The sequence below is a fragment of the Halichoerus grypus genome, chromosome 9 (genome assembly GCF_964656455.1).
Source record: "Halichoerus grypus chromosome 9, mHalGry1.hap1.1, whole genome shotgun sequence".
Lineage (NCBI taxonomy): Eukaryota > Metazoa > Chordata > Mammalia > Carnivora > Phocidae > Halichoerus > Halichoerus grypus.
The window spans coordinates 79,105,015-79,118,952 of record NC_135720.1 but is presented as its reverse complement, the minus strand read 5'-3'; the positions used below and the strand labels follow the sequence as shown (position 1 = coordinate 79,118,952).

The following is a 13,938-nucleotide window of genomic DNA, read 5'->3' as shown; positions in this document are numbered from 1 at the left end:
TGTGAAACTAAACCAGAATCCTTGTGAAAACTGAAATATATAACTTCTATTTTTGTTTCTGTGATCTACTGGTCTCGTCACTCATTCAATTACAGATTTAAGAAAAATCCCCAATCTATACATTTTATACAATTGTCTCAGGAAAAAAAACAAACTTTTGAAAAATGGAGTTCATACTAGTAGACAAATACTAACAAAACTCTTTTTTTCCTTCTCAGTGTGAACTTGTACAGAGCTGACTATTGTTTTTGCAAACAAGAAATAAAAGTGTTTACACCCTTTAGCATATCCTCATATAACTGAATAAGAAAGCACATGTACCTCTTAACCTCTCCTGAGTAGCTACATTAGCAGGCTCAAGGTATGGAAGAAATGAATCCTTGGAAACACTTTATTTCATGAAGATATTTAGCATTTGGGAGTCTGTGGAGAAACCCAGAGTGGAGAAGAACCGGCGATGGAAGACAGGGCAAGGAGAAATTAGACATTGTAAATTACAGACCTTGGCACCATCACTGAAACTTCTCCCTCCAATGGAGATACATGTTCTGGTTCTTCATTTTGCTCATACATACTCCTCTCTCCCTAAAAACAATCAAACAAGCGAAAAACACCACAAAAGGTCAAAATGTACTTTGTTGTCCCCGATATCTACCTTTCTCTTCTATTTCCTGTCCCTAAGAAATGAAATAAAAATGGGAGGTACACCCCATTTTCCTGGAAAAGTAGACAATTCTTTTAGACGCTACTTTGAAACAGAAAGTTACCCAGATGTTGTTTTCTGCTTTCTAAGCAGTATTTGGAAAATGAAATGGAGGATATGAAGTGAGGTATTTTCAGATTCTCTCCTTAATGTGTTCAGGTTCCCAAAGGATTCTGACTCACCTGAATGCCATGAGCATGTCTGCTTTGATTAAGGAGATCCAGAGCCACACTTATTAAAAAGCCTCTCCTTTCAACTGCTGAGTATTTTTCCTCCTCCACCATCAGTTTAGGGATCATGTGTTTCTTATCCCCAGAGACTGTGTTTTAGGGACATCAAATGTTTCCTTTTGTTCTCTTACAGTTACCCCTTTAGAGTATCTTCAGCACAGCATATTCAGGCTTCTGATTATGGTATTAAAGAAATGTTTACCTTCGATATGGGAAGATCTGTGATTATAGTGTCTAATAAGAAGATTGAACACAGAATTCCTTAACTGAAGGGGTTTCATACGTTACCTTTTTCCTATCCATGTGCACAAAGATCTAGTCAGCTGTCACAGATCTCCATTTTCCCCTCTGAACCTCAATGCTATTTTAAGTTGTTTATAGAATTCTCTTGTCTCTTTTCCCCATTCTTTTTTCTCTTTCCCCTTAGCATCCTGTTTCAGAGGAAGCAATATCATTTTTGAGCTGGTTCCCAGGTTAATACTAAGTCAAATTTCTTTTTTGTTTTGTTCAGGAGGATGTGGAATGTATAGAATGAGTTAATTTTTTACCAAAAACATATGTATTATGTATCATTTGTTACCAGAAAATTCTCAGCTTAGATTTTAAAAATGTAACTTTTACATAATAAGTAATGCAACTAAAATAAAATATGAAGTTGAAAATAAAGAGTAGAATTAGTTATAGGGCCCAAATACTAACTAAAAGCTAGTTGTATTAGGTAAAATATAATTCAAAGGGAAAGCTATTAAAAGGAACTCAGAGAAACACATATTAATAAATAAGTATGACATAAAATATGCACTATACATTTCTTAGACCACAAAGAAATCTTAACAATTTCTTTTAAATCAATACCATAGAGCCCATGTTCACTGACCACAATTCAGTGAAATTAGAACTCAAAACCAAATGTTGCTAAGATATATTTGGAAGCTAAAAAAATTCAATTTTATCTTTGTTTTGTTGTTGTTGTTGTTTTGTTTTGTTTTTAATTTTTTTATTATGTTATGTTAGTCACCATACAGTACATCATTAGTTTTTGATGTAGTGTTCCATGATTCATTGTTTGCATATAACACCCAGTGCTCCAAACAATATGTGCCCTCCTTAATACCCATCACCGGGCAATTTTAAACAATACATAACCTAAGGTAGAAATTGGAAAGAAATTACAAAATATGTAGGCCTGAAATAAAACAAAAGTACAATACATCAAAACTCCTAAGGATAACAAAATCATATAAGGAAAAAATGTAAATATTAAAATGCATTTGATAAGCAAAGTTTTCAGTTTTAGGAGCTAGACCTATAATCAGCAATACATTACATTCATACAATCACAATAAGGAAATAATTATGTTTTTAAAAAGGTGTTAAAATATAAACTAGTAGAAAGGAATATAGTTCACACAAAAAAATTAAAATGGATAGAAAAATCTATCGTTGTAAGACCCCTGGCAAATCTGATTAGAAGAGTCAATGCATTTAACTTGGTAGAACCTACATTCTACGGGAAGGAAAATAGTATCTAGTTAAACAAGTTCTTGGTTTACCTGCAATCCTCACTCAACCCAGTCATTGCCTTTGGCAGAGCACAGGGAGAGGTAGAAGAGAAGGTAGTTTTCTCTGTATCTAGTCAGTTTTGTCTGAAGTTTATTGGACATTATTTTATGGCAAGTAATTGTGTTGAAAAATGATTGCTTCTTTAATTCTTTCTACCTGTATTTCAGAGAGCAGAGTTGGCATGCAGAGCTGGAATGCATCACATCACTCCTGGCTCTGCAGTTCCCTGCTGGAATAGCCAATCTCCTGGGAGCTCCCAGGTCACTCCACAGCCTTTCAAATAACAGGGTGATACTCAGGGTGCTCGTTAGTGCCGCACTACCCAGTGTGTGGTCTGCAACTGGTGCCCTCCAGGAAACTTGTTACCAGGCTACAACAAAGAGGTATAGAAGGAGAGGATGCTTGTTCACCCATTTATAGCAATCATACAAAGTGATTTAACGTTGCAAAAACTAATGATAATTTTTAAAATGGCCTTGAATTATATATACGTATATATATGTATATATATACGTATATATATCCTCTTCTTCCATTTCACTTATTCTTTTAATTCACTTTCATTACGGTTTATGACAAGTATTAGCCCACAATGGAATGCAAACAAAACAAAACAAAACTGACCCTTCACCACAGATACTTTGAGAAGCATTGCTTCAGTAAATTGGATGACTTTTCTAGCAACATTTCTAGCTCCTTTTAAGAAACCAGTGGGAACAGCTGTCCAGCAACTACTAAGTGAAACAGCAGTTCAAGTCTAAACACTTGTGACACGCTTAAAGTTTGTCTGGGGTACCTTTTCCAATCTCAGTGACATTTCTTCCCAGCTTTCATCCTCCACATGTGCCTTCATTCCAACAACAAATATACCTTAGAGCTTGGCATGTGGAGCTCTAAGGTAAACAAGAGATGCCACTCTCGCCCTCAGGGAACCTATATGTTAGTGGAGATCTTAACTCCTTAATGTTACTGTTCTTTAGAGTCTCATCCCCTACCTAGTTTCCAAAACATGCTCTCAGAAAAGAAGCCGATCTTGATCTTAGTGTTCAAAATTAACAGATAAATACAGTGTTACTCTACTCAAGGGTAGCTCATGTAAAATATTACTTCTAACTGTGGGATGAAAAGTTCAAGTGTTTGTTAGGTGAGGGAGGTTCAGGATGAGATGAAAAGACTGCCTTGCTCAAGGGAAGTTATCACACACTTGCAACACTGATTTATCTGGACTAAGCCCAAATTCACTTCCTCCTCCCCTAAAATGTGTCTTCCGTCATCCACCTCAAACTCAAGGACCATAGCCTTAATTTGGCATGGTCTATTTCCATCAATTAGTAGTTACGTTAGTAGTTGGCCTTTGTCAGATCTCTGAGGTCTCAGATTTTTCTCAGACCTAGAACATTCTCACTCAAAACTTCAGGGACAGTATCAAAAATAGCAATACCAAAATTTATCATTTGCTCTTTTTAATTGCAAGAAAAAAAAAGTCACGTTTGTTCTGTCATTGTCAGCTTCTTTCTCCTTAACTCCCTGGGAAGACCTTTTGCTAATAACATGCCAGGAAATATACTGCCGAGGAAAGCTTTGTTCTTTTGTGGCTACTGAAGGATCTCTTAGCACAGAAAATAAAGTGGATGACTAAGTGCAAAACATTCATTAAAGTACTCTCCAAACATGTTTTATAGGAAAAAAGGATTTGGCTACAGAGAATGATTGGTATGTCAAGAATTTCATTTCAGGCAACAATTTTGTTATTAGAACAAGCTTCAGTTGTCTACACGTTGGTTTTGTTCAGGAGATGTAATGTAAGATAAATAAAAAAGAGAACTTCGAATGCTGTTATCTGCCATGCGGTACTTCTTTGTAAGTACAGATAATAACAGCTCTAATATTTTTTTCATTTCCTTGGGTACCAAATCTCCCTCTTGCCGCACATGATGCACTTCGCACTGCAGCTGGCTGCCGTGGCTACCGCTGTTCCAGCTGCCCAGGAGACCTGAACAAATAATCCAAGAGTTTGTCTCTTGTGAAGAGGAAACAAACCCTTATCTTTAAACTCAATCTCTTCCATGTGTTACAAGGAGCAGCTGAAGTGTTTCTTATAGTCCGGGATACCTCAAGAATGAAAGTCACTTAAAATAGAGGCAGTTTACACTGTGATCAATTCCCTGAATAACTGATTACTTAAAAAAAAAAGAAAAAGAAAAAAAAGATGAGGGATTATGAGCGCTAAATTGATGCATGGGCCCAACACTGTTGTCTCTAGCTGGAGAGCCCAGGTCTGATTTCAAAAGATGCTACTGCAGCCTCACAAGATAAATGTCACTTCTGTATTCAGATTACCATCTTACAGGAAGTTTCACAGGGAAAGGATTTCTTGCTCTCATTACATAATTGCCAAGCATCACTTTAAAATCTGTCCAAGCAGCTGAAATACAGAACTTCCATGACAGAGGAAACTTATCATGTGGCCACATGGTATGGTAAAATGTGTTCCAACTCAAAGGTAAGAAGATCAGAATGTTGGTTGTAGATTTGCTTGAGTCTCTCGGGTTTCTCAACTCTAAAGCAGGTTTTGCAACTGCCCCTACGCGTGTTATAAAGATAAATGGAGTGGGTATGGGGAAGTGCACTTTGGAAAATGCAGAAGGCTACATGTCAGCGGTTCTCAATCTCTAGCGTGCCTTGGGGTCTGTTAAAATACAGACAGCTGGGCTCCATTCCCTGGGTCTCTGACCCAGTGGGGACAGCATAGGGCTGGAGATTTTGCATTTCTGAGTTCTCAGCGAATACTGATGCTGCAGGTCTGGGTAGCACAGTTTGAGAGTAACTGACATGAATTTATTGCTCTCCAACTACAGTTAGAACTTCACTCCCACCCATCTCTGCTTCAAACAGAACAGCTGGGCATGTTTTATTTTTATATTTTTGTCAATATTGGGATGATGGGTAATACCTCATTTGAAAGAAGGGTTAAAACTGTCAGTTTAAAAAAGTATCAAGATGGTAAAGCACTGAATTGTACATCTTCCATATCTTAGCAGAAGTGAAATGGAGTTTATAAATTATCTGACTACTTTAATCAGATGGAAAACCTAAATTAAATATGATCTCAAAATCTGGAAATTTCAAGGACCTATGTTATTCACCTTTGTTGTCCTAGGCCCCAAGTGTCCTATGTAGGACTGTTATGGCACTCAGAGATTTAAATCTGACAGAATCTATAAGGAGAACAAGCTTTTAGTGTGGTCATATCATTAATACTGTAATATTAAACTAGGTGCCAATTTTTAAATATACTTTGTCCTTTCTGGGTTTTTTATGGGATGTTAAAAGAAATAAATGAGTTTGTGTTAGGCAACTGAAAGACATTATGTGTTTCAAACTTGTGATCAATTCTTAATTATCATAGTTCATGAAGGAAAAATGAATATTAATCAATCAAATACTTTCCTCCAAATTCCACCAGTGACCAAACAATATTCATTCTGGAAGATATATGGTGGGATTTTCTTAGTAGGTATTTAATTACTAATTTAATTGGTTAGATTAATATGAGAAATTAAAAATGAAGTGGCATTGCACTTAGATTATAGTTTCTGTTACTATTTCCTATGGAAAGAAACAAGTCTCCATGCAGAAATGATATTTCCATATTTGTGTCAAGAAATATATAAAATGAACCTATAACATCTTCTTTTGCCAGAAAGAAAGAAAGTTTTCACATGATTAATGAAGTCATGACACACAACATAGCAGTCAACTTGACAGGGTTCCCACTAAGAAAGCTTGGTGCAATTTGATCAGATAAAACATTCTCTGCAATTGATTAACATACATTATATGAAAAAATATGTTTATAATGACAAAAAAAAAAAACCTCGTTGGCCAATAATGCTGGCTACTAGGGCACCGAGTCATTACTTTGAAAGAAAAAACAGAAAAATGACTAAGCATTTATCCTGTAATTCATGAACAGTGGTATTTCAAAATAGACAATAGTAAATGAGGAAAATTATTCTTTATAGAAAATGTTCAGCTTTAAAAAGTGCAGAATAACAGATTAAGAAAATCACCCAAAGTAAAATAATAAATCTAAGAAACAATTATTAAATGGATTCTAAAGCTATTAACTGAAGTGTTAACGAAGAACTTTATAGTGGAGAAATCAGGGTGACCACACCTGTACCCCTGATTAACTTTATTATTCATTAAAAATGTAACAAGACACTTTGTGTTTTAAGAGGTACTTCAAAAGGAAGTTGAAAGCATCCATCTAGGAAGCATTCTTGCTAAATAATATGTCTGAATCTAATCACACCTCCAAATCTAACTACCAGCTTACAAAGAATAGAGGAAAAGTTGATAACATCAAATGAAGCAATCAGTCAAATGTGGAAATTGAAACATTCTGTTGGACAAGAGAACTGGTTTCTCCAACATAGCATACAGAGCTGGTTTCTCCAATATTCCAATCACCGGCAACATGAAGAGGTGAGGGTGGGGAGGTGACACAGTTAGAGTTAAAAAGGAGACATAATCCATAAAATGAGAAGACTTTAACCCCTAACTAGATTCTAACTTGACAAAACAACTATAATACACAATCACATGTTTCTGAAACAATTTTAATATAGACTACATGTTGGGAAATATTAGGGAAAATTATTGGTGTTATTAAGTATATTTATATGCCTTTATCTTATAATCTTACAATGCAAATATATGAATATGATGTACATATTTGTGTGTATATATACATTTTATCAGCTATATATACGTACTGAAGTCTTTCCTGGTAATGCCATAATATCTGATATTTGCTTTTAAAACACTTAAACAAAATAAAATATTAATGGAAAGAAGAAATAGTTGAAGCAACAGTGCCAAAATGTTCATAATTGCTAAAGCTGGGTATTGATATATAATTATATATTATATAATTATATAGTTAATATATAATATAATATACTATGAGTAGTTTGAAATTTTCTCCCCTAAATTTATAAGATATTAAGAAGTAGAGAGAGATGACACCAGATTGACATAGGACACCAGAAGAATCTAGCCCCGTATTTCGCAAATACTTTGGTCTCAAAAGCTCTTTGTACTCTTAAAAATTATTGAGGACTCCAAAGAGCTTCTGTTTATGTGTGTTTTATCTATTGATATTTGCCAATAGAAATTAAAATATAAATTTAAAAAATATTTATTTATAAATTCTTTATAGAATAATAAATCCATTATATGTTAACATAAATAACATAGTCTTGTTAATAAAATTACTTTCAAAAAAATTAGAAGAATGGCATTTTTAAAATATATGCAAATTTCTTTAATTTCTGGCTTACTAGAAGAAATCTGGGTTCTCATATTTGCTTTTTCATTCAATCTATTGTAATATCTTGTGTTGCGTGAAATATTTGAAGAAAATGCAGCCTTTTAAACACATAGTTGGCAAAGAAAGAACAATTTAATAACGTTTTCAGATAACTTTAAATATTCTTCTGTGAAGTTACAGCAAAATTTGTTAAGTATTGTTCCTTAAACATTAGTTGCAGTATAGAATCTAAAAACATATCAAAAAACTTTTCATACTTTATTACAATAAAACCCATTGGTCCACCTTGCACTTTTTAAAAAGATTTATTTATTTATTTTAGAGAGAGAGCATTGGGGAAGGGGCAGAGGGAAGGGGAGAGAGAGAATCTCAAGCAGACTCCGCACTGAGCAGAAGCCCAATGTGGGGCTCTATCCCATGACACTGGGATCATGACCTGAGCTGAAATCAAGAGTTGGATGCTTAACTTAACAGGCACCGCGTCTTGCACTTTAAATGGATATTTTATCCATATGTGATTTTATAATGTCAGGCATTCGTCATTTGAGATATATTGGTTCACTAAGTTATACAGATTGTCCAAATGTTTTCATGTTTCATTACGTAATTTCAAAAAATCACATTTGTTAATACTACTACAGATATCAGATTTTGTTTTTAAATAATAAGGAACTGTCAAGCTCACGATGGTGGATAGTTTTCCAAAATTCTAAGTTTTGCTTGAAAGCTCAAATTTTATCATTGGTAACAGTCTTTTTTTTTAAATGATGGGCTCACTTGTTCATTTTCAAGAAAATGTTTGCCTAATATCCAAGTCTGTGTAAGTATATTTATCTAAATGTGGTGCCCCATTAAAAAAATAACTGCTATTTCAGGTCACATCTCAAACAATTGCACAAATGCTTTTTTTTTTCTTTTTTGAGACAACCATTCTACCTTGCTAACCAACAGAAGTGTTTTATTCATATTTCCTACTTTCTCACACAGAATATTAAAGAGTGCTATATTGAAGGTTAGAGACTTAATGAAATTAATAAAATTTCCTGCTCCATTAAGGACCCTTTAAATGAAACTATTCATGTATTTTTAATTTTTTAACTATGGGTGCATGATAGTAAACAAGAACTACTATTTCAGTTTCATGCCATTGCTTGAATTCTGGGCCAAGCCATCTGCAATTTTGTTCACCATTAACTTCTATTCCATCATTGAAAATGTCAACACCACGAAAAAGGCAGATAATACCTTACTATTATTATGAAAATAGTTTTGACCTTACAGTCCCTATGAAAAAAACTAATCTTGTAAAACTTCCATAGGCTATCTACAAAATATATAAATAACAGAATCATCAGCAGAAAATGCTAGTGTAATCAGAAGGGTCCTTTACTAATCAACCCTTTCCTCCTCTCAATAGTTTTTTATGAAGTGTTTAGGCTTATATAGAAATGTTTTAAACAGAATTTTGATCTAGAATTTTAAAACTGAAAAGAACTTCTTAAAAATTTTATTTCTTGATCAACAAACATAACCTGAAAAATTTATTATGGGGAGGGGGGTCTTTGATAAAAAGAATAAAATGTTTCTTCATATATATGGGTTGCGTATTTCTCATACAGCACATCAAATACCAAGAAAAGCTCTGTCATAACTTGTAGGTCAATGACATGAGTTTTATCTCAGGAATATGCAGAGCTAGACAGAAAAGTAAACTGGATCTCAATGGCAGTACGTGGAGAAAGTGAGAAGAGTTTTCTTTCTTCCTTTGAGTTCCCTTTCCTCTTTGGAGAGAACATCTCAGAGCTTTCCTCAAACTGTACTGATGATTTTGAATTTTCCTCTCTTTACCAACTTTCTTACCAAATCTCTAGACTCAAATCTAAATACTAGTATTCTCATTTCCTCTATTCTTCCAAATATGGGCTTTTATTCACTTCCTCTTTTAAAATTTGATATGAAAATAAAAATTGTTGAAGAAACATGTTAATTGGAATTTAATATAGAAAAGTGGCAACTCTTGCGAGTTCCTCTTTTTTAATAATTTTTTTAAAGAATTAGAGATAGGAGCTTTTTCTGTTTTCCCCTCTAACAGTGCCAAAAAATAAACAGACAAAAGACCTAATAAGGAGTGAAAAGATGTGCAAGATATAAAACAAACACCCCATGGTTCATCTGGGTGGCTCAGTTGGTTAAGCCTCAGTTGGTTAAGTGGAGCTTGCTTGAGATTCTTTCTCTCCCTCTGCCCCTCCCCCACCATCCCCTCTTCCCCACTGGCAAATGTGTGCACTCTTTGTCTCTCTCTCTGTCCCTAAAAAACAAAACAAAACAAAACCCCAAAACACCCCGAGGTCAAGTATTTGCAAACATTTATATATTTTATATGTACCTAATTAAATGAAAGAGCTGCTGTTTTTCAGAAGTACACATATTGAACAAAAATACTCTTCCAGTCTAAATTCAAATCCTCTTTTGCCCACTTTGTTTCATTCACTGATTCACCTTGAATAGATTTTCTACACAAAGCTTTATGGTTTCCTTAGTAATAATATAATTAACCTAGTAAACATGATGCATTTGTAATACAGACTGAAACGTATTTTCTTGTATACTAATTAAGGCTTCATTTATTATTTCTAGTCAAAACAGAAAGAAGAAAGATTTGGGCTCTCAGACCCCACACCATCTGCATTTCTAATGACAACAGAAATCAAACTGGCACATTCACAGGGACAAACTCCTTTAGAAATGTGTTTAATTTTAGCAAGCAGCAATGTTATTAAATATAACATTCAAAAGTATAGAAACATTTTATTCTAACATAATTTATAAAGGCATAAATAACTGTCTAGTTAATATAAGTGCATTGTTTAGTCAATATATTTTGTTCCTTCTTGTCAACTTAAAAAGATTTAAGCATAAACCCCAAGTAAGGTTTTCAGTTGGATCAGATCATCTGATAAGAGTTTGCTACTTCTCCTGGTTAGATGATTAGCAGAACTTATCCTGAGGATAATTTTTTCCTAGCATTTTTCAGGTGGTCACAGATCCTTAGTGGTTGCTCTATTTTTTCTTTTCTTTCCTAGGATCTTTATAAACAAAATGGAACAATTCAAATACACCAGTTACTACCACCTACTACCTTTCCTTTGACCTTTTGGAAATCACATGATGCCTAATAGAATCCTTTAGTCATTTTCTCAAATTATCCAAATCCATGGACAAGGGGAAGTATCCTTCCCTTTGTTCTACTAGTTCACTGATCTCAGGCATCAACCACTTCTAAAGTTTCACACCGAGAAGCACCACTAACCGGTCAAAACTCATCTTTCACTTGGGGCACTGAGTGTTGCTTATTCTCTTCTTTTTGATTAATGTAGTTAACCACTGCATGTCTATCCTTCTCTTACTTTCTGTCAAATCATTGCTATTGTGGAGGCATATGGACCACATGCCTTGCCAATAAGGATTTTCAATAATTTAGCAGTTCTTAGGTAGATGTGATTATCAGAATTACTTGGGAAACTTAGAGATGTTTGCAGAAGAATCTCTAGGAGTGAGACTAGGCATAGGTATTTCTAAGATATCCCCAGGTGACTCTAAAGCACACTGCTCCTTAAGAAACAATATGCTTATTCTTCAGTGGAATACTCAATACTTTTTTGAGTCTTATATTTAATTAAGAACAGTTGTTCATAAATATTGCCAGGAAAATCTAGAATTATTAATTTGAATAGTGCATTTAGCTTTTTAGGCAAATCTTATATCCGATTATGTTTTTAAAATAGCATTTCTTTTTTATTGAAGTATAATTGACCTGCAATATCCCATTAGTTTCAGGTGTAAAGCATAGTGATTCAATATATTTATACATTATGAAATGATTCCCACGATAAGCCTAGTTACCATCGGTCACCATACAAAGTTATTATGATGTTATTGACTATATTCCTTATGCTGTACATTAAATCCTCGTGACTTATTTATTTTATAACTAGAAGTTTGTACCTCTTAATCATCTACACCTGTTTTACTTGTCCTCTAACTCCCCTTCCCTCTGGCAACCACAAGTTTGTTCTCTGTATTTATGAGTATATTTCTGTTTTGTTTTGTTTGTTCATTTGTTTTGTGTTTTAGATTCCACATGTAAGTGAAATTGTATGGTATATTTCCTTCTATGCCTGACTTATTTCACTTAGCATAATATCCTCTAGGTGCATACATTTTGTTGCAGATGGCAAGATTTCATTCTTTTTTTGGCTGAAAAATATATCATTGTATTTATTTACACATATTTTATCCAGTCATCTATCAGTAGACACTTAGGTTGCTTACATAGCCTGGCTATTGTAAATAATGCTGCAATAAACAGAGGAGTGCAGATATCTCTTGAATTGGAGTTTTCATTTTCTTCAGATATATGCCCAGAAGTGGAATTACTGGATCATACAGTAGTTCTATTTTCAATTTTTTGAGGCACTTCCATAGTGTTTTCCATAGTGGAAGCACCATTTATATTTCTACCAGCAATGTATGAAGGCTCCCTTTTCTCCACATCCTAACACTTGTTATTTTTGGTCTTTTTGATAACAGTCAATCTGACAGGTGTGAGGTGATATCTTATTGTAGTTTTAATTTCCATTCCCCTGATTATTACTGATGTTGAGCATCTTTTCATGTGTCTATTGGCCATCTACATAACTTCTTTGGAAAAATATCTGTATAGTATTTTAACATTTACTTTGGGTAGCTATCATGGTTAATTGTTACTACACGTGAGATGATATGTTCTGTAAGAGCAGAAAATGGGTTTGTCTTCCTAATTATCGTATCCACATTCTTTCACCCAATGTCAGACATATAGAAGGTACTTGATAAATGTTTTTTGAATGAGAAACCGTAAGTTTGTATAACAGACAATTAGCCTTTGGTAAGAGAAAGTTTCAATCCAACAATAAAATTTAAAAACTGTTTCTAAAACATAGCCCAAACTTTATGATTTGCACAACAGCTTGTGATTTGCACAAATGATATCCATTTGCAACTATTCAAATGGTCCTTGAAGTAGTTACCAGACTTGCTCTACTTGTACAGAAAATTCAGTTTATGTAACAAATTATAGATAAGGCAAGACTCAGTCATTCATTAAATCTTTTAGAAAATTATCCCACCAATATTTTTGTGAAGTTTGATCCATACTATTCCTGCCATTATGGATGCTCCCATGTAGCATGAAAAAAGTTTTGCAAATGGCTTTAAGAACCACCAAGAAACTGCCTTGAAATATTCATCATCTATCATCATTCCTGAGAAAGTATTGAAATAGCTAATATGCTATCTCATCTGTAGGGCTTTTTTAAAAAAATATATTCTTTAGGGTTCTGAAAATAAAACCAAATATCTGTTGTTGTAATGCTTATAATTATAAAACTAATAATGGACTCTTGTTTTGCAGGGTAGTTACAAGATGGACTCTGAGAAACAAACTGAGGGTTCTAGAGGGGAGGGGTTGGGAGGATGGGTTAGCCTGGTGATTGGTATTAAAGAGGGCATGTATTGGGCGCCTGGGTGGCTCAGTTGGTTAAGCGACTGCCTTCGGCTCAGGTCATGATCCTGGAGTCCCTGGATCGAGTCCCGCATCGGGCTCCCTGCTCGGCAGGGAGTCTGCTTCTCCCTCTGACCCTCCTCCCTCTCATGCTCTCTCTCATTCTCTCTCTCTCAAATAAATAAAATCTTTAAAAAAAAAAAAAAAAGAGGGCATGTATTGAATGGAGCGCTGGGTGTTATACGCAAACAATGAATCATGGAACACTACATCAAAAACTAATGATGTAATGTATGGTGATTAACATAACATAATAAAAAATTAAAAAAACTTTTACTTTTTAAGTATACTTTTATTATGTGTTTCAATCTTACTAAAAGATTTTTTTTTTAAATCCTCATTGCTCTTTTTTTTTTTTAAAGATTTTATTTATTTATTTGACAGAGAGAGAGACAGCTAGAGAGGGAACACAAGCATGGGGAGTGGGAGAGGGAGAAGCAGGCTTCCCGCTGAGCAGGGAGCCCGATGCGGGGCTCGATCCCAGGACCCTGGGATCATGACC

General features: G+C 34.4%; 1 protein-coding gene across 1 annotated transcript in view; it reads left to right on the top strand.

The window, feature by feature from the left end:
- LOC118548263 (Y-box-binding protein 2-like) overlaps positions 1–1,199 on the top strand; it is a 91,224-nt gene extending 90,025 nt beyond the window's left edge. The window contains 1 exon segment of the mRNA XM_036112104.2: positions 1,067–1,199. Within this exon segment, the coding sequence (XP_035967997.2) occupies positions 1,067–1,199 (133 nt within the window).
- The last annotated feature ends 12,739 nt before the right edge of the window (positions 1,200–13,938 follow it).